We start from the raw sequence: 22,533 nt of genomic DNA on the forward strand, positions 1-22,533 counted from the left end.
ACATCTCTTTGCTAAGCTTGCCCTTTGTAAGTTGCTTGTCCTTTTTAGTGATTAATTTAACCTTTATAGGTACTTAGCATCCTTTTGTATTAGATCTAAAAATAGACCTAGTTTAGGATTTTTGCTTCACTATAAGTATGAGTTGGGGACTTTTCATTGTTCAGTAAGGAATTTTACAACTTTATCTTCCCCTAAAGTATGCCTAAATATGGGTGGAGTAATGTTTAAATTCCCAGTACATTCCTGATCAAGTACCTCCATTTGTTACAATAAGGGAATAGCCTTAACCAAATGTTCTAAGGTAGAATCTGAGCAGTTTTAAGATTCACAATGTTCCATACCCATGATCTTCCATTTCTTTAAAAAAAAAATGTCAGAAGGTATTTTTTCTATAATAACAATAATAGTGGTGGTAATGATGATACTTGAAACTTATGGAGTGCTTTAAAGTTTACAAAGTCTATATTTGTCTCACTTGACCCTCATGATAGCTAGTTATTTTTTGCCACATTTTCCAAATAGAGAACTTATATGACTTCCTATAGTCACACAGTTAGCATGAGGTTGGTAGGTATCAGAGATAGGATGTGAACTCAGGCTTTCCTGACACATATCCAGCACCATTCATCATGTCCCATTGCCTGTCTCCTTTATGTTTCATATCTAGGTAGTTTCCTAAATCTCTTAATTCTGTCACGTAAAAATAAATTATGATGAGCTATAAGATAAAATATTTAGATGGAAAAACTGTTCTAATATAAGAATAAAACTTTTTAACTCACCAATCAGGTTCAAACTGTTCAGATACTTTTTGATAGAGGTAATCAAAAGTATCCTCAGTGATGAAGTAGAGCTCAAATGCAAACTTCCCTTCAGGGCCAGGCGCAAGGATGCTAAAGAGACTCTTATTATAAACATAAAATGTTTATTGAAATATATAAGGATAAATAAAGGGTTTCTAATTCTCTAACTCCACCCAAATAAACTCCTATGTTCTACAAGGAACCAGTTCTCCTGTGTTTCACAGGCTGCACTAATTCTCCCTGATCTGACTAACCCAAATTTATACTATCTAAATAAAAACTACCACTATTATCTTTATAAATCTTAACTTTGCCTTCAAATTATAAAATAGCAATGGCTAACTGGTTGAGTCTCAACAAGAATAAATTCGGGACTCTGAGTCTGTTAAAAATTAACATTAACAGACTCAGAATCCAAACCAAAGACCAGGTTTCCCTTTGGTCTTCTCAGTGTTAAACAATCTCTAAAACCACAATAGATATTCAGTGGTGTTTCCCAAGTTGGGAAAGGAAAACACTGAGCTCCTTCAGATCTTTCCCTCAGAGAGAGAGAGGCAAAGATGTTCCCTGCTCCAGCCCTGAACTGCCAGAGAGAGTAATTGACATAGAAAAAGTTATAACTTTCACATCTGAAATTAACAGTCTCTCAGCTCTGCTTCAAACTAGTTCTTTTCTCAAGTAGCCATTCTACTTCTTATCCCTAAACTAATAAAACTATTTATTTTCTAATATCATCCTTACAGTCACCATAAAATTTCCAATGTCTTGACACTGTTTTCTGTTCCCAATACCTCCATATTAGTATAGACCCCACTTTACACCTTATAAGGCCTCCTGCCTCTTCTGCCACCCTCCTCCCCTTATTTATCCTTCAGTCATCTTTTAGCTCTCGTTATGTCATTACTTTTTCATATATCTTTAGTAGCCCTTACTTGTTCATTAGAAATAGTTAATAACCTTCTGCAAGGCATGAAATGCTATAATCTAGCACCAACCTTCTTTTCCAACTTTGTGTATTTTATCTGTTACCCATAAAGTCCATGCTCCAGCCCAATCAAATTACTCTCTATTTTAACAGATGCATTCTGAGCTTTCCCAACTCTTTGACTTGGTTTGTACTATTCAATGTGACTAGAATGTCCCCCAGACCTTCTTTCCCTATTTACTTACTAGTCATCACTTACCTGTAATATTTTTATTTTTTCAGTTAACAAAAATCTACCTTCTCCTTCATTAAAAAAGAAAGAAAACTAAAATCCTTTAAATAAATACTCATAGTCAAGTAAAATATAATTTCCACATTGACCACATCCAAAAAAAAGTATCAACCATACACATCCTCCATCCAACATAATTGACCCTCTGGAGTCATAGCTAGTTAGCTCAGCTAGTCAGCTCAGAGACTCTTAAGTCTTTCAAAGTTGTCTGTCTTTAAAATGTTATTATTATATGAATTGTTCTCTCGTTTCTGCTTATTTTACTCTGTATCAGTTCAAAAAAGTCTTGCTTGGTTTCTCTAAAAGCATTCCCTTTGTAATTTTTGATAGCACAGTAATAATCCATTACCTGCAGCTACCATAATTGTGCATCCATTCTCCAATTGATGGGTAATCATTTGTTTCCAGTTCTTTGACATCAGAAAAAGAACTGCTATAAATATTTGTTTATGTATGGACCTCTTTATTCCTTCTTTGATCTCTTTGGAGTCTAGGGATGGTAGTGGTATTCTAGATCAAATGGTATATTCAATTTAATAATTTTTGGGTGATTTTTCTAAATTGCTTTCCAGAATGACTGGGCCTGGTCACAGTTCTACCAATTGTGCATGAATGTATGTGTTCACTCACAGTCTGTTTAGCATTTGTCATTAACTCTTCTGTCAACTTTGCTAACATCATACTATCCATAATGTGCCCCACCAAAAATGCCTCCTACATGAAACCTTTCTTCATCCCCTCATATTAGATAAGGCCCTGTGTTAATGGGTTTCTTATGTAATATTTTCTATTGTAGCTATTTATTAATATATCCTGGCTCCCTATGAAGCTCTGAGCTTCAGGAGGAGTTGGAATAAGCCTCTTAATAGATGTTTTTTGAATTGAATCTTTACCATTGCATACTTTTGTGGTCTCTCTATAGTCCATACTAAATATTTGTTGATTATTTTTGTGACTGTGGCATATCTGTGGCCTATCTGGATTCAAAGCCACACTGAGGTATAGAATGCTGTTTACATCAAATAATATTCCTTTTAATGTTCCTTTGACTTCATTGTTGTAGTTTTTTGTTTCTTGTTTTTTTTTTTCAAGAGGTTTGGTATGTACCTGTGATTTCAGAGCAGTAGGGAATTCACAGTAAGGAAACTCCCTCTACCAGTTCAGATCAGTACTTGCTCTTCAGCTTGTATTTCTGGTGTGTTATCTAGGGTTCTAGAGAGGTTACGGATTTGTCTCTAGTCACAGAATCAGTATGTATGAGAGACAGGGCTTAAACCCAGTTCTTCCTGGTTAGCATAATATTCTTATTCCATCTTGCCTCAGAATCTTTGACAGAGGACCTTTAATAAGGGTGGTCTCCTATCTCTAGTTTCCTAGTTACTGACCCACAAAATAGTATAAAAAGCTTTTTCAAGTTTGGTTGTCCCAAACATTTGGCTCCATGAGTTGTCCTTAATATGTTCTAATCTTGAAATTTGTTGGTATCAGTTGTTTTGAATTGAACATTATATTTCAAATGAACACTTTGAACCTCAGCCACATTTTAACCAATATGAGAAAGGTTTCCAAGATTCACATGGAAAGATTTTGCCCAGACAAACAGTATTCAGGGATCATAATATGCTGTCTACTTTAACTTGTCTATAATTACTTTGCTGTATGATTTTTACATATTTTGTGTTTTGGTTGGCCTCTAAGTCTAATGGCTCATTCACTTATTAGAAGTGGCATTCTTAAAGGTGTGGTTTCTAAATTTTTTCCTCTGCTTTTTTTTTTTCAACCTACAGGGCTTTTTTCTTACAGTTTCACCTGAATCTATATTGAAAATTGCTCGCCAAGCTTCTGAAAGTAATAAGATCTTCACTTTGAATCTTTCTGCACCATTTATTAGCCAGTTGTTCAAGGAACCCATGATGAAGGTTATGCCTTACGTTGACATCCTTTTTGGAAATGAAACTGTAAGTTATGTTTTTTAATTACATTAATTTTGTTTTTTAAGTTGGCCTTCAACATTCTTGGTATGTTAATAAATGCTAACTTCTTTCCAAAAAATGTAATTATATTTATAGATATGCTGTGGTGAATGAATTTGCCCTAATTTCATCTTTTCCACTTTAAAATATTCAACATGTATTCTGTTTCATGAGCCCTTACTAAGTAAAAAATTATATATACTTTTGTTTTTTTCAATTTAATTTACCAAACCTATTAACTGTCAGCTATGTAAAGACATTCTGCCATGTGCTAATGATACAAAAATGAAACCAGATTGTTCGTAAGGGGCTTATAGTCTGCTATGTTTCAACAGGCAAAATTTTTAAAAAGCTAACAGAGAATTAACAAAGATCTGCAGTTTTATGCCTAATTGTTTTTACTTTTCTCATTCATTTATATGTATATGTCTCTTTCTTTCTCTCTCTCTCCCTACACACATATATGTATGTATGTATTATATATTAGAAATGTGGAAATTCTCATTTTTATTTTGTATTTGTCAAATTCAGAATGCCCTCCTAATTTTATTTTTCAGTTTATACCAAGTAATTTCAATAGGGAGAAAGCACAAATAATTGGAAGAGAAGAGGAAAGACTTCACGTTAAGTATAACCCTTGACCTCTGCTTATGAAGGCAAACAGACATCCTCTGATTTGGAAGTGAGGGGAAGAATTAAGTACACATATCACTTCCATGTCACAACTTTCCCCATCCTGGCTTCAATATATTGTGTTTGTATAAGAAATTAAATGGGAATTTTTAGGGAAGTTTTGTGTAAGCTGCAGACAACATGAGAATGTCAGCAAATGACTCAGGAAAAGTTTAGAAACCCAGAAATGCATAAAACATATATAATATCAAGTTAATTTTTCTTCCAGTATCATAAATATAGATAATTTCTTTTTAAAAGTTAAAATAAATAAAAAGTTAATAGTTTTTACACTTTGATATGGAAAGGATACTTGTACTTAACCCTAATTTTATGATAAGGTACTATAAATACCCCATAAGGGGAAAAGAAAAAAATTTGGACTTCTTTGATATGAAGCCAGCGCTAAAAAAAATTTACATGCATTTTCTAGATCACAGGGGTGCTGAGTCCCTAACCCCTATTATGTGGAAAGAATATCTATATTTCAGACATAGAGTGGGCCAACTGTACAAAAGCAGATGATTGAAGGAAATGAAAAAGCCAAGGAGCTTCTTGCAGGACAAATTGACCAAGACAGAGAGTGTTAAAAGGAATATCGTGGCAGATAAGACTAGAAACATAGTTGGGAACCTGATTTTATAAACTTTAAAAGCCAGGCAGGTTTTTTTTTTTCTGTATTTTATCCTGAAGGCAATAGGGAATCTCTGAAGCCTTTTGAGAGGGAAGGGTTCCTAGGAAGTCAGACCTCTGTTTTAGCAATACCAGCTGTGTGAAATATGGACTGATGAGTAGAAAGACTAGATGAAGGATATTCCAGGAGTTGCAGAAAGACATAATTAGGAGGTTAGAGTTTTAAGTAGAGAGAAGGGGATGAATGCAAGATGAACTGAAAAGATGTGGACGTTTATTGTAAAATTTTAAGAAATTCCGTGTGTTGCAGATTGTCCAATATGGCAGCAAAGGAAAGTGATAAATGTTGGAGGGGATGTGGCAAAATTGGGACACTAATACACTTCTTGTAGAGTTGTGAATTGGTCCAACCATTCTGGAAGGCAAATTGGAACTATGCCCAAAGGACTTTAAAAGACTGTCTGCCCTTTGATCCAGCCATACCACTACTGAGTTTTTACCCGAAAGAGATAATAAGGAAAAAGGCTTGTACAAAAATATTTATTACCGTGCTCTTTGTGGTGGCAAAAAAATTGGAAAATGAGAGAGTGTCCATTGTTTGGCAAATGGCTGAACAAGTTGTGGTATCTGATGTTGACGGAATACTATTGTGCTAAAAGGAATAATAAACCAAAGCAATTCCATGTGAACTGGAATGACCTCCAGGAATTGATGCAGAGTGAGAGGAGCAGAACGAGCAGATCATTGTACACAGAGACACATACACTGTGGTATAATCAAATGTGATAAGACTTCTACTAGCAGCAATACAATGATCCAGGACAATTCTGTGGGACTTATGAGAAAAAATACTATCCACATCCAGAGAAAGAACTGTGGGAGTAGAAATATATTAGAAAAATACACGATCGATCATGTAGAGATATAGGGATATGATTAGGATTTTGATATTAAAGGTTCACTCTACTACAAATATGAATTACATAGAAATAGGTTTTGGCCAATGATACATGTATAACTCAGTGGAACTGCTTGTTGCCTTCAGGAGAGGGGATGAAAGAGCAGAAGAGTGGTAAAGGCTAGGCAATGGGGATCAAGTGACTTGCCCAGGATCACACAACTGGGAAGTGTCTGAGGCCAGATTTGAAACTAGAACCTCCCATCTTGTAGGCCTGGCTCTCAATCCAAGAGCTACCCAGCTGCCCCCAAAATGTGATGATTCCTAAATCTTTTAACTTCCCTGTGACATCTTATATCAAGTCACTATGTTTTACAAAGTCATATCCTCTTGTTTTGCTCATCTCTTTAGGTTCGTTTTAGATACTGTTGTAAAAGCCCCATTTTTGTAACAAGTAGCATAATTATTAAAGATTTGAATTATAACAGAAAATGATACTTCCTACCCTATGGTGGTCTTCCTTTTCCTTCTACTTAGTCTACCTTACATCCCTCCTTCCTTCCTCCCTCCCCTCCCCCCGACCCCAGAACGTTAAATATCAGTGATCATGGTTTATAAGATCTGCTCCAGGCTTCCCCACTGTCAGTTCCTTCCTTCTAAGGGGGTCTTCCTTTTCCTACTGTCTGACACATCAATGCTTATTGACTTGACATTCCTCCAGAATATATTTTGTATGTATATAGTTATTTTTGTGTTAGCTCCTCCATTAAAATGGTAGTTCCTTGGGAGCGGAGACTGTTTGCTCTTTTTTATCACCATATCTTAGCACATTTCCCAGCCCTTTATAAGTACTTACCCAGTGCTTAGAGGCTCAATGAATTGGGTAATTCTAGATAACATTTCATTTTAACTTTATATTCTTGCATTGATAAACTGCTCTAATCTCCTGGCATAGCAAATTGACAGTTAGTTTTGCTTGTTTGTTTTTTTATTTATTTGTTTATTTAGAATATTTTTCCATCATTACCTGACTCATGATCTTTCCACTCCTTTTCCCTCCCCATCCCTGTATACATTTGTCATCGTTCAATTGTTTGTTTTTTGAAGGAACTGTTGGGTTAAATGTGTGTGGTTTTTTTAGGTATCAAAAAAATGTTAAAATAGAGATGTACCAATTTTTAGCCTTTTTAAAAGTTCAGAAGTCCCCATTGATCCTTAAGATCTCTTTAATAAAGTAATTAAATTTAAATTTCAGGCTTACAGAGGTGAGAAATCAACATGATATTGTGAAAAGGAATTAGGTGACATGGATTCTAATGTGCCACTAATTAGCTGTATAGTTTTATGTGAATGCCTATATTTAAACCTGTTTCCTCGTCTCTAAAATGAGGAAGTTGTATAAGATGACTTTTTCCAACTTCAAAAATTCATCATGCTAAGTAATCATTTACTCCAAAAGTCCAAAATCAAGAAAATCATTGCTTAGCTTTATTATGTATTAGCAAATCACGTCTTTGTCTTCTCGTAATTACTTTTTAGTTAAATCATTCTTTTCCATTGTTTTGTCTCTTCTGAACTTCAAAGATGACACAGCATCTACCCCTCTCTCTTGTTTTTGCCAGCATCTCTCCTATGATCTTTTTAGGTTACCCAAGATGGAAAAGCTGTCTTTCCTAGGGAACTTCAAAGCATGGAGAGAATTTTGGTTGGTAATACTCCAAGTCAGATCTGTGGTAGCCCCAGAGAAAATGATATTGGATTCTATTCATTAATTTTTATTAAATTTGAACACTTGCTATATATTAAGTAGCATACTCATTTACATTCTGTCCCAGGCACTACAAAATTACTCAATCCATAGATTATCATGTAAGAAAAACATGTGGCCACTATATCCATAGTAGTTGCCTAATTAGTGCCTGTAGAATTGAATTAGAATGAAGGTCTCAGTCATCCTCTTAATTAATTAATGATTGGTTACTCTAAATTCAGCTATAGTAATCATCATACTTGAAGAAAGTACAAAGATGAGGAAAAACAGACTTTAGTGTTTGATTTGTGTCTTCCATCTTTGTCATTCACAGTCCAAATGTACTTTGTCACAAGTCACCTGCTTCCTAAGTAGATGCCCAGATAATAAATTTCCTGCAGGAAGTTTAGCATGCCTACAGGGAATTACATTTCCATTGATGGCAAGAAGGTAAAGCAGCTCTGCAGTCATTACCCATGACTAGGGAACTTGATTATTTTCCTTGCTTTAATTTTTATTAAATTAAGAAGTTTTTTTAGCAGTCTCATTTTGTAAATGGTTCTTAGCAGTAATACCTTTCAAAGCACTATAATCACTAGATAATTAACCTGCCTGGATTAAGTACACTCAACTTTGCCTCAGGATGCTTAAGTCTCAAATAAGGTCAATTATCTCATGATAATAACTGCTTTGTCACGAGTTAGTGCTTAATTCCTCAGTGAAAATTCACCTTACAATGCACTTTTAAGTAGTTTGACTAATAAAATATGGTTAAAATTGAAAAGATGAATTAACTTTAAGTGTTCCAAATAAATGGAGACTGATATGTTGTATAGAATCCCTCTTCTTATGGAATTGGTACAATGAATTTTACAAATTAATCCATGTTGTAAAGATGATGTGTGACCCTAGTTCATTTGTCTTTTTTCTGGCAGCATTCCCATTCATTTAATATGGGAAATCTTCTTGCAGAAAAACCATGGAAAGCATTATTAACTCAAAAAAGGACGAATATATAAGAACATCAGGGGCACTCTTCAAGGATACCCAAATGATTACTTCTATGAGTGATGCTTTCGCTTTTCTTTAATGTATAGTTCATGAAGAAATTAATTAGGGCCTTGTGAACTGACTTGCACAATTACACTTAGCACAACACCAATCTTATTGGGATAGGGATGCCCTTTGGGAAGCTAAAAAAGAAAGGAGAATACTTGACAGATTGAAAAAGTAGCAACAATGGTTTTAATAATGACTATGCCACTATGGTTCTTGAGCTTTGATGAATGGGTGTCTCTGTCTGTCTGCAAATACAAAACAATCCTATATCATTTTTATTATACAGTCATCCCAATGTTTTAGAGTATTAAATAATGTTCTACAAAATAGAGTCCATTAAAATGCATAGTGGCCTGAAAGTCTTCATTTAAGTGTTTCTTTCTTTCTTTTTAAAAAGAAGGAAGGAAAGGATGATTTTTCTTACTATAATTGTAACTGATACCTCTCTGCAATGATAAAGTAAAAATTTCTCAGTTAAAAACTATGACATAGCTTTTAGTTGTAATGATGGGTAGTCTTCTCTCATGTACCTAATTGCTGATTGGCCAGCTTTATCAATGCACTCATTTTAACTGGAATGTGTAGATATATTTTCCTAATGTCTTCAAAGAGTAAAAATTATATACAAATGATTTTCCAGTACAACTCAATGATGAATGAGTCTTCAAATAATCTTTGATGCTATATTATACCAGTAGTAGTTCATAATTTCAACTCATTTCATAACAATATTACTTTTATTTTTTACTTGAAAAAATATACAAACCAATCAGTATGTTAAGTTATACATATACAGCTTTCAGTAGGTATTACCTGTAGATACACCCAGAGGACATTTTTATTTGGTTCTTTATGTATGCTTTTTTATTTAATAGTAATACTTTATTCTTATGCATCTAGTATTTATCCAGTTATCCTATATGGCCACAAAACATCCTAGCCATAGGCAATGAAAGGAAATTTGGTGGGCAGAAATAGACTACATTATATTTCTCTGAATATTGTATAGGAGAATCTGATTGAAAGTCTTAACAAAGAGATATCATGGGGACAGCAGTTAGTTGGCTCAGTGAATAGAGAGCCAGACCTAGTTATAAGAGATCCTGGGTTCAAATGTGGTCTTAGATATGTCCTAACTGTGTGACCCTGGGCAAGTCACTTAACCACATTTGCCTAGCCCTTACCACTCTTATGCCTTAGAAATGATATTTAGTATTGACTCTTAGACAGAAGATATGTTGTTGGTTTTTTTAAGACAAAATAAAAACAAAGTGATGTTGTGGGATAAATGCCTATTCAGATATTTAGTTGGGAACCTTACTCAATACAGTGAGTAAATCCCTTGTGATGTATTTATGGGCAGACCTGAACATAAAATAATGAAGTTAAGATGGGTTCTGATCTGTAATGGTGGAAGATATCCTGCCTCATTTAGCTCACAGAGCCATCTCATTCCTGTCTGTTAGAAATAGTTTGGGGTTCTGTCGTATGTTAATGTATATGTTTTGGAGCTCTACCCCACCCCATACCCCATAAATTTCCAGTTCCCTAAGCTCTTTTGGTATCACAGGATAATGTGTACTTTTAAAAAATTATATCTTAGTGTCTTCTTTGTATTCAACAGATCATTGTTCATAATCTCCAGTATGCATAGTGACTCTAGACTCTCCCAGAAACCTATATTTCTGCAACTTTCAAGACACGTGGTCTTTTCCTTTTTCTTTGTAGTATCACAGTTTTTTTGTTTGTTTGTTTGTTTGTTTGTTTTAAGGAATAGGAGTAGGGGAGACCATTAGACTCAAGGGGGAAACTATGGTCCTTTTCTGAGACTATTCACAGACTTTTTTTTTTAACCTCTTCACTATGACTACAGACTAGATTTAAGGGTCTTTCTTATAAGATCATTTGCCAAGTTTTAGGTGGAGGGGCAACAGTAGAGAATCAATTTCAAAGTAGTAGAGGGGACTTCCAATGTAAAAACAACAACTTATGCCTTCTCTCAAAATCTTAGCACATTTTCCAGAGAGGATATTGAAATTTCAATTATAATACAGTTATAGCATGACAATGTTGCTACTAAGCTCATGAAATTAACTTCCTCAGGGTCTGACTCTCTGATAAATTGTACTTGGATGGAAAAAATGAGTTTTACTGTAGCACAAGGGAGGTTTTTAATGTCATTGGCATGTTGCAAAGATGTGTTGTAGTAAGGATTCAGAAATAGCTGAAGGCTATTTTAGCTACATGTTATGAGTGTCTTCCTCCTCTCCTTTTCACCTCTCTCCCTCTCTCTCCCTTTCTTCCTCCTTTTTTTCTTTTGTAAGTTGCAGTGGCTTTTGGAGGAAGATCTTCCAGCCCAGCATGCTTTTGTTTATTTTAATACTCTTTTCCAATTCAATCAAAATACAGTTAAAAGGAGCCTCCCATGAATGAATGCATAAGAAATATCATTTATTTTATTAAGTATCTGATACTTTGCAGCATCATGCTTGGCATAAGAAGAGAAATACAAAATAAGCTAGTTGTTCCCCTCAAGGAGTTTACATTCCAAGTAGGGAAATAGGACACATAATAAAGGAAATGCCAGGAAAGAGAGTCATGAGATTAAACGTTATAGAGCAGTTGAGTGTTCCACTTTTTCTAGCCTCCATGCTAGCTCTGATTGGATTGTGTAGAACTCCTTTTTTAAAGGACAACAGGAAATAGAATTAAGTCATTGGGTAGGGCAAATGTCAGTATGCCCACACTTCATAGGCCTTAATTTCCAGAGGAATCATTAGATGGGTTGTGATTCTATTATAAATTATATTAATATATTATGTGTCCCCAGCACTTAGCACAGTGCATGGCACATGGCAGGCACTTAATAAAGGTTACTGATTTTATAAATAACCCTTACTTTCAGCCTAAGTAACACCTAAAAAAATAAGGGCAAGGGCTAGGCAGTGATTTGTCCAGTGTTACATCTCGGAAGTAATCTGAAGTTAGATTTGAACCTAGGTCCTCCTGACTCCAAGCCTGGTACTTTATCCATTGTACCATCTAGCTACCTCCAGAGGCTCTTTTTCATCGAAGTGTCTTTTTTTTGGGAGAAAACGTTTTGAGTCGAGCTAGTTTTTCCTCATCCACCCACAAATCAGGAGAGATCAATTGCAAGACAACTTGACAAAGCAGAGTGAAATCAGCCTCCTAAGTCTGGTTCTGGGAGTTGGGAGGGGGAGTGGGTCCGTCTCTAAAGGTCATGTCTGAGGATTATTATTGTTCCAAGAAAGGGAAAAGGCAAGATATCAGTGTTGGACACCTGTGGGTTTCTAGAGGGATGACCAGATGATGAGGAAAGCATTTTAGGAAAGCTAAATAGAGTTCATGCAAGCATATATAGTCATAGTAGTTTTAAATTTTCTGGGTTCCTTTTCTTTTTAAGTTTTCTCTGTCATGCTCTAGCATGTCTTAGTTTTTTATGTATTTACCTTATCCACCTGAGGCCACAAGAGCAGATAATATGGGAATTCAGGCAACACCATACTTAAGAAACAACCAGTCATAATGTGGGTACTTGAGAATCACACTATTCACTTCTTGTCATGGCATTATCCATTTTCCTGGAGGACATGGCCATTTCAATGTTCTTCACCACTAATACCTTCTAATTTGTGTCCACTGAAAGGAAGAATAGTCTATAGAGTAAATCCAACTTCAATCCAAGAAAATAATCCTTATAAAACACTTCATCAAAATTCATTTTGTTTGACTGGATATCTGTAAACCTAATAAAATCGATGTGTCATCGCCTCCAAACAAAACTATCTATAGCACCTTATAGTCAACAGGATACCCTCCTTCCATTTTAACTTTATTTTGGACATCATCTATGACCATGGGAAATAACTATAGCAAGAGTTTATCTTCCTATTTCATGCTTCGTTAGATAATAATAATCAATGAGTCAGGAAACCAGTTTTTCTGTTTCCTCTTTTAATTAATCTTACGTGATTTTGAAACATGTAAGGATGATAACCATTATGACTGAAAAAAATATTTAATCTACTTCAATAATGAATCTAATCCAATTTATTTTTCATTTAATTTATGAAACTAGTTAACAGTAGGACCAGGATCCAGAACTCAGGGCTACAACTCCCAGTCGTTGAGTTCTTTCCACTTGAGCACACTTGTCTCCATTCTGCTTTTGAGAAGAAAGTACTGGAAACTGAAACAGTATGTTATTGACTCAAACTAATTTGAATGAACATTGAATTCTCATGAGCCTATTGTTTATGACTCACCATTGGTCAGATTTAATTCAATGGAATGCTGTACTTTGTTAGTTAAAGGTTCTATCACTCCCAAGAGTCTCTTTTCCTCCCTTTTTTTTTTTCATGTGTGGTAATAAAACAGAAACTTTTTTATTAGCAACCACCCCCCCCACCCCCCATGAAACTGCTTAACACTAGGGCTGTATAATAGGTACTCGTTCATTTACCTTGGAATCTGAGTGTTGTCTCTGTGCCTGATAGCAAAGGAAACCAGTGTTTCTAACCAATAAGAATTGATTAAGTGCCTTCTTTGAGCAAAGTACTATACTATGTCAGGTACTAGAGATACAGAAGCAAAAAGCTACCCTTAGCTTTAAGGAATGTTCATTTTCCTGGAAATCTCTAGTCAGTTGTGTAGTTTCAAAGATATTGATTTCCCATAGCCTAACATTTATAGGAATATATCTGCTTCCTTCTCTATATGCTCTTGACACACCACATTTTAGAGCAGTAGGATGCCTCAGGATCTAGAAATGAAAGGGACCTGGGAGGTATCTGAGCCAACCTCAATGTCTTAAAGATGAGGAAACTAAAGCTCAAATATTGGATATGTCATACACATTTGCACACAGATAAACTCACACATAGGGAGAGAATTTGAGTCCACATCTCCTGTATTCATATTCAATGCTATTTTCTTATTCCATAAATCTATGCCTAGATAGCCTCAAAATTGTGTCATTTCTAGCAAAGACCTACTCTGGGATCTAGTTCAATTACTCATCTCATCATTGTTCTCCGATACTCAACCCTAGAACATTGAAGATCCTACTAAATGAGATTTCCCAGATTTATCCTGACTATTATAATTTTGTGGAGTAGAGATGAAAAAAAGTCTGCAGCTAATGCTGGAGAAGCAAGGACTATAGAACTATCAATCAAGATGGACATTCTATTTGTAATGAAGACTGGGGAAGGACAATTGAAGAAGAGCCAAACTGAAAAACTTGGTCTCTTGCCCTTGGGACAGAAAGGAGGAAGGACAGAAAAGTCCTACTCTCTGGTTTCTCCCTACTATACTCCAGTAACTGAATCTTCAAATCTGTTGACTATTTTCCCAAATATGAACTCTATTCCACCATCCTCCAACTTAGGAATTGTTTTAGTATTAGGGAAACCCTCTCTCCCTTCAACTTCTTTACCTTTTCCCATCTCCTAAACTCCCTTACTTAAACTTAGAAATGAGAGAGAGTGATTTGTCTGATATACCAAGATACTCATTTTGAAATCTACAGGCAGACAATATAACAAAGGATAATGAAAGAAGGCCAAGAAAAACAAGTTCAGTGATACCAACAGAAGAATCAACTAAAGGGGGGAAGGGAGGAGGGAGGAAATTGGCAGATCTGATCTTGAAATTATCATCTTCCTCTTAAAATAATCCCTCAATACAATTTAGCATCCTGAGTAGACTATATCCACATCCTTTATTGAGGAAGCCAAAAGAGAAAAGACAAGATGTTCAAATAAATAGTACGTGGGATGATGGTGTTGGCAATAATTTTAAGCTATTGGGTATACAATATCCTGTATAGTACTATGACCACTATACTATTAGAAACTATGGGGTATATAACAAATACCACCACTTTTATAATAAACATGCCATTTCAAAAAGATATTATCCTATGGCAAGTACTAACTCAGGCTTACATTTTTACCATGGCTACAATACAAGCTCTTACTTACCTGAAGAACATTTATCAATTTTTAGTTCCAAAGACAATACCACAAAATCATGGTGGTTGACCCCAATTTGGAAGTAGTGATGAAAAACATGTTTGAAGAATTTTTAAAGACAAATGGGTTAGATCAGATCAAAGATAAGGGAAATCTACAGGCAGACAATATAACAAAGGATAAAGAAAAAAGGCCAAGAAAAACAAGTTGTGTACACAAGGAAATGATAAGGACTAGGACACTAATGCAAAGAGACTGAGAAAATTTTTCCATTAATGGGCCTTACTGAGCTCTCTGACACAGTTGGAGTGTTACACTCTAAAGTCCATAAACAATTCACAACACAAGAATTGGATTCTATAAAGAAAAGATTCCCAAAATTTATATCGGAGCCTCATAGATCTCACAAGGAATTAAAAAGGGCTCTTCGTGTCTTTGAACCAAGTTTTGATGATACGGAGTTCCTTTTTGGCAGAATTATTTTGCCCCCATGAACACCGCCAATTCATAGACAAAACAAGATCTGAGAGCACCCTGAGGAGATGGCCAACTGAGGAACAAAGACAAGAATTTTACTTCTCTAACCCGGTATGTATGAGCTATCTGAGGAAATCCAGAGAGGATTTGCTCCAGGAAATCAAAATGTGTTGCTCCAAGCTAATGCTTGGGGTAAATTTGACAAAATGGTCCAAGAAAAGAGCGAGCATCCAGCCACATTCATTGACCACCTTTCTGAGACCACAGAGGTTATCATGGGAATAGAGAAGGATTCTGAAAAAATTACAGCCCGTGTTAGAAGACAATTTTTAAGAGGGTACACACCACACCTTAGGAATTTCTTCAAAAGCTATTTCCCCAAATATGATTCGGTGAATCTGTCAGAGCTTCGAGACTCTGCATTGTATCTTTTTGACAGTCACACAGCAGAATGAACAGGTGACAGAATTAAAACAGAAATTATATGAATCAGAACAGAATCTAAAAGAAAAAGAGATTCAAGAATTCAAAAATCTTAACACCATCAAAACATACACAAAACCTGCCCATCAGCAAAGGAAAGTAGAAAGGGAGAACAGACAATGCTTTTTCTGTCACAAAACTGGACACCTAATAAAAGACTGTTTTCTAAAAAAGAAGTATGAAGTTAACAATAATAACACAAGAAAAACATTATAAACAGCAGAAAAATACCTGCTGCAAACACTGCTCTTTTAAGATCAAATCAGGAAGCATCAAACCTTGAAGAAATGTATGCAGCTATAAATGCAGGGACTAATCCCAAATATGCAGATATTGTAAGAAGGGACTTATGATGCCAAAATCATAATGTATTAGTTTGATGCATGGAAATAGAGAGGTGCAAAATAGAAGACTTATAAACTGTATAGTAACCACTCATGAAAAAAGTAGAAAACATGTTAAAACATACTTAGGAAACTTTTTAAAGTGCAGATTGGGCACAGGGATTGAATTTTGTACAAGAAAAAGTTATAAAATTTTATATAAACCTAAACAGCTGGTGAACAACACTGTGAAACAAAATTTCAATTTCCTGCAGCAAAAGGACTGTAGCAGAAAGTCAAAGCACAACATTACTGTTACAAATGAGGTTAATGGAGCTGTAAAAATTTTAAAAAACACTCAGGGGCAGCTGAGTGGCTCAGTGGATTGAGAGCCAGACCTAGAGATCGGAGGTTCTAGTTTCAAATCTGGCCTTAGACACTTCCCAGCTGTGTGACCCTGGGCAAGTCACTTGACCCCCATTGGCTAGACCTTACCACTCTTCTGCCTTGGAACCAATACTCAGTATTTATTCCAAGACGGAAGGTAAGGGTTTAAAAAAAATTTTTTTTAATAAAAATAAAAACTCTCAGATAAAATTTAAAACCCACATGTATAAGTTAATTCTTCAAGTAGCTCTATGGCACAGACTTCCTTAGTAAAAACTTCTAGTTTGAATCCAGAAGCTGAAAGTTTTCATTCTACAGTGACTAATTTAGAAATTACAAAATTTAATGAAAATGAATCTGAAATTATATTTGAAAATAATAATCATATTCAAATTAATGGAAGTGGAGTAGCAGTTAAATATGAAAAGATGAATAGAATGCAAAACTTAGCAACTAATAGAACAGCCAAGGATTCAAATGACACCCATGAAACTACTGTTCTAAATGTACACTATCCATAACTGAAAATGTCTTTTGTCTCCCCACTGACGATTCAAATTGTTTGGAAAACATTGAAAATTGGTCTATCAGTGCATTTATATTAGAAAGACACTATATGTGAATGGGGAGCTTGGCTCCAAATTGAACAGGATAAAGAGTCACTGAACTCTCTTTTGGATATTATGCAGTGATTTTAATGATCCTGAACTTATATAAACAGAAATATTCTTCCAGTAGTACTATATAACTACAAATCATGGCATAGCAGACTGGTGGCTAATTGTTAAAGATTTTATAAAATGGACTTGAAGGATTAGATCCTTTTCAATACCAGGGTTCTAGGATACCATGTATGCCTTTCCTCATAGAATTAACACCTGATTAACCGGGTTTCATATCAAATCATATGTATAAATTATTGTTTAGGAAACTTAAACACTGCATACATAGTTATTGTTACCACCTTCTATTGGAATTCTCTTAAGTATAAAATGTTTCATGATTTTAATAAATTAGGAACTAAAAGTGTGACTTCTGTCCTTACCATGTAAATTGACCCCTCTTGTAAGTAAAGACACATTCTGTTTTCTTCACTTAGTGAATTTGAATCATTATATGTGTCAACGTGGAATCTAGAAACCCCCAAACTTGTAGCATAGTAAGATCTGATTAACCCCAAGTTCTTCAGCTTGAAAAATGGAGACTCCAAAGCTTGTCCTTGTTCCTATGAGAATCTGCCATCCATGTCAACACAGATGTTGCTTGATGTCATTACAGTTAGTTGAAAATGAAAATTATAAGTTGAAATTGCCTTTTTCATTTTAGTTCTAAGTCTTAACTAACTGAGCTTTCTTACTTCTTTTATATTATCCTTTTCCCTTTCAAATATATTTTCTATTGGCAATGAAATTTTGATATTTTCCTCTCATTTGTAGCACAACCCCAGAACACAAGTAACCCATGGTTAAGCGTGTGACTGTGATTCTGCCAGCTGAATTTCTACCTTCATTTTCTCCTCATAAAATTAGAGCTTTGGCCATTACAGGCAGCTACAGTAATAGATCTCAATGATGACTCTAAGGATTGTACCTTTTGCCACAAATCAAAAATTCATGGGGGAGGGGAAAACTGGAAGATACCTACTCTTTTCATAATGGACTAAATTATAGGCCCTTGCTTCTAGTATTTGCTACACTAAAGTAATGTATGATGTATGGGTTTGTGTGTATAAGAGTAAGGGAGAGAGCTTCATATTTTTTCTATTTCTTTAGTTTGAAGTTGTAGATTACATGTGATCCACAGTGAATGGGTTGGTTGTTAGTAGAATTAAATTCCTCTTGTGAGTTCAGAGGAATTATCTGTCAGTGAGTTGGATATAGTTCCTAAAAGCTTTGGAACAGTAGAGGAGAGAAGGCTGACTGATTTTTCTACTGTGGGACAAAGCTAGAGGAGTTAGCAAGTATAGCTATGCAGAAGAAAAGGAAGCCTAGTAACAGATTCATTTGCATAAGTATGTTGAACAAAGTAAACATTGTTAGTATTACATAGTTGAGTAAATGGAATGATTCTAATCTAAAATTCAACGAACGAAAAGAGGACAGAGACTAAAGCTATGTTTTCATTACTATAAGGATCTTCTTGGATGAAGAATCTCTGTACCAGGTCAGATCTGTACCATCTCTCCAACTTTGAGACTCAGAGAGTTTCTCAGAGCACAGCCAGTATGGGTCCAAAATGACATTTGAACCCAAAGCCTTCCTAATGTCAAGATTAGCTTTGTATATAGTATATTGTGTTGCCTCTCTAGGAAAAACAATAATAACTTACACATGTAATTATTTATGGTAAACAAAACATTTTACTCACAATATTTTTAAATAGATTGTCCAATTATTATTGTCTTTTCATAAGTGAAGAAACTGAAGCTAAGAGAGACATTAATATGTCTTGTCTAGCTTCACTATGAAAAGGCAAAGGTAGGATTCAGATCTCTCTTTTTTTTTTTTTTAAACCCTGACCTTCTGCATTAGAAGCAATACTATGTATTGGTTCTGAGGCAGGGAGAGGAGTGATTACGACTAAACAATAAAGGTTAAGTGGCTGGTCCAGACTCACATAGCTAAGAAGTGTTTAAATCCAGATCTGAACCTTGAACCTCCCATTTTGAGGCCTGCCTTTCAATCCACTGAACCATCTACCTGCCCCCTAGGATTCCATGTAAATCTAATGATTTAATGTGGGAAGACAAGAAAAGAAAGCAAGGGCCATAAGCATTTATCAAGTGTTTTTAGTGTTTTTAGCACTCTAGAAGCAAAGTAAAGTAAAGGAGCTACATTCTAATAATTAGAGACAACACACAAAAGAGAGGATGGGAATTTAAGGGGCAAGATATAGAAGCCTGAAAACTTAGAACCAGAGCACGAGGGGGATTAAGGTTGGCCTGCCTAGAGTCTGCTCCAAATGGAAACCCCAGGAAGAACTCATTGTGAGAGAAGGACGTTAGCATGGCAGAAGGATGTTCCAGGGTGAGGAGAATTTTAAGTATGGAGGGAAATTCCAGGCTGAGACTGCCACAGAAGTGTGGTTGCAGAGTCCAGAAATTCAGAAAACAAGGCTTTTGTAAAGTCAGTTTAAACTGGTTTGAACAGTGAGACATTCTCTGAATAAATTTATAAAGACATGTAGAAGTGTAGTAGAATTGAAAATGATGTTGATTCCATGATAGTGGCACCAGGAGGAAGAGTTATAAGTCTTAGGACTTCTTATAATTGACATATCTGAGTAGATGCAACTGCTTTAGAAGTTGACCAGATCGGATCGTTATCTGTAGCTTTACTAAGGGTGCTGGGCTTTTTCTTTCAAAAGATTAATTGCTGCATTACTTTAGATGCTCCCTCTACCCTCCAATTCAAATTGCAATACCACTTCCACATAGTAAATAAATGGTCCTTAGGAGTTAGTAGTCCAGCTACAAGGCAAACTGAAGTTGGGGAATTGTTTGTGCACAGAAGCTCCAAACTTCTATTTGCTAAGCCTATCAGCTGTCTACACTGGTACCAATGGCATGCGCATCCAGTTCCTAGAGGCTACCAGGCTGCCTTAAGAGAAGTAAACTGGCCCAGATAGGAGAGACAAGACAGACTAAAACTTCAGCATTAAGATTAGGTCTTTGAATGCTTGCAACACTTTATCCTGGGTGAGATGGGGAGACTCAGGACCTACCACCACCCCTATCCCCCCAAAATAGTTGCTGTGGTTGAATCCCTCTTAAAAAACCTGGTAATGAGTCTTTCAAATCTTAGCTTAGGTTGATTTCTCTTAGGGCATAGAGATGAAATCCATTTGGAAGCATTTGTTTCTTACTAGAAGACTTTTCAGTTTGTTGTAGAACTTGTGTGTTTGTTCTTGTGGGTTTTAAAATTAATAATCAAGTATTATATTTTATAAAGTTCTATTAATAATAACTAAAACAAAAGAACTGCCTGACTTAAGCCCTGTCCCAGGTCCAAGAGAGGAAGAGGGAGGAGTTACAGCCATTTAAATACAATCACTCAAAATGTGGGGACCCAGGAAAATGGAATTTGGGGAAAATACTAAGGGACTTCTGGGGTATGAAGTCCAAAGGCTCAAAATCTCCACTCATACATGTCCCCCCTGTGGTCCTATTGGGAAACTAGTTTCCCCAAAAGGATCATGGAAACTTAATCAACTTAAAAATTGCAATATTTTGTGGATAAAAGGAAAAGAGAACAAAACCAATGATTACTAGATTGACAAAAAGCCAATTTTGGTGCAGTCCCCTTTGGCATAAGAGTATACATTCAAAACAAAGGCATTTCAACCCCCCATAGTTGAATTCATATCCCAAAGTTCACTCTGGATCTTCTGGTGCAGCATGTGGTCTCTGCAGGCATCTATCTTCATGGGGTATTCTGGATTCTGGGAGGTAGCAAGTTTCTTATCCTAAAACTGCTTAAATTTAAATCAAATTTCACAATAATAACTTGGTCCCCCTGAGGTGAATAATAGCATACACAGGGATCACTCATAGGTACATGGCTGTGTTATGAGGTATTTGAATCAATTTGCAAAAGCAAATATGAAACATGAAAAAATCCAAATAAAAGAGAAAAATAACTTTTGGATGAAATTACAGAATGTTTAAGTCTTATGTCTAAAAAAAAAATCTAAGTTAAGGAAAAACAAATCTATAACAGGTCCTTGAATCGAGGCCCAATTAAAATTATTTAAACAATTATATATTAAACAATAAAATAAATTAATAAAACAATTTAAACAATTATTTAAACAATTATATATTAAACAATAAAATAAATTAAATAATTATGCATTCCCCCAGTTTACCACACCCTGAAAGACAGAAAGAGAGAGAGCTAGAATATAGGAGCTAGGTAGGAGCCAAATTTGAGATACTAGGTAGAATGTGGGACAAGGAAGACCTGCCTTTAACACATGTTAAACAGCCACAACCTTGAACCCCAAACAAGTTCAAGTCCTCTTGTCAAAATTGCATCAATCCCACTGGGATCTGGTCTCTTTGACCTTGTGCTCCATAGGCACTATGCAGGTGCTCTGTGCTTCTTTAGCGCTGTACAGTGATTCTTGTGTATATCCCCTTCTTCTGGAATCAGACAGAATCATGAAGCAAAGTCCCATAATTCTTTTAAACAATCAATGGCATGATTTTTATAGTCTACAGCTTTTTGGTATTAATTAATATTAGAACAAATGTATTTAAAACTTATATTAATGCAAAATTTAAAAAGTAAAGAAAATCTTCTAAATACTGTTGATATGTGCTTCAAATACAAAAAGGAGAGGAAAAAATAAAACTCAAATACTCTATTGCACATGCAAGGAAAAACAATAATAAAAAAGTTTTAAAAATAAAAAATGGAGCTTAAAATCAGTGACACACTGTCAGCCATATGTGAGTACAAATGGTTTTCAGAATAAAATAGTAACGCAGTAGATAATGCACATTCAAAGAAGTATCAAAGTCCGTCAAATTCACAATAGCCCAGTTAATTATAATAGTAAACAAACCCACTATCATATTATATATAAGTTTCTGTATGACATAAGAAAACTATGAACTGATGGATATTTATCACAATTTTTACAGATGTAGCAAATCTTTCAACCTTGGTAAACATTTTTAAACAAAGTAAAACTTATCTGGATCTAGAACACCATCAAGAAATCTAGATTGTTCTCCTTGAAGTAAATTAAAATGAAGAGTTTTGTAGCTCTCTCTCTCTCTCTCTTTTTTTTTTTTGGCGTCCTGATTCATAGAAACACCTCGGTAGGAACATTTCTTTGTTTCTCTATCTTTAATAT

The 22,533-nt window shown here is 35.2% G+C and overlaps 1 protein-coding gene across 2 annotated transcripts in view; it reads left to right on the plus strand.

Moving 5' to 3' along the window:
- The window catches only part of ADK (adenosine kinase), a 645,392-nt gene that overhangs the window by 481,417 nt on the left and 141,442 nt on the right, over positions 1-22,533 (plus strand). For both annotated transcript variants that reach the window (XM_007478433.2, XM_007478434.3), the window contains exon 7: positions 3,808-3,978. In XM_007478433.2, coding sequence (XP_007478495.2) covers positions 3,808-3,978 — 171 coding nt within the window. The remainder of the gene's footprint in view (positions 1-3,807; positions 3,979-22,533) is intronic.

This window comes from Monodelphis domestica, chromosome 1 (genome assembly GCF_027887165.1).
Source record: "Monodelphis domestica isolate mMonDom1 chromosome 1, mMonDom1.pri, whole genome shotgun sequence".
Lineage (NCBI taxonomy): Eukaryota > Metazoa > Chordata > Mammalia > Didelphimorphia > Didelphidae > Monodelphis > Monodelphis domestica.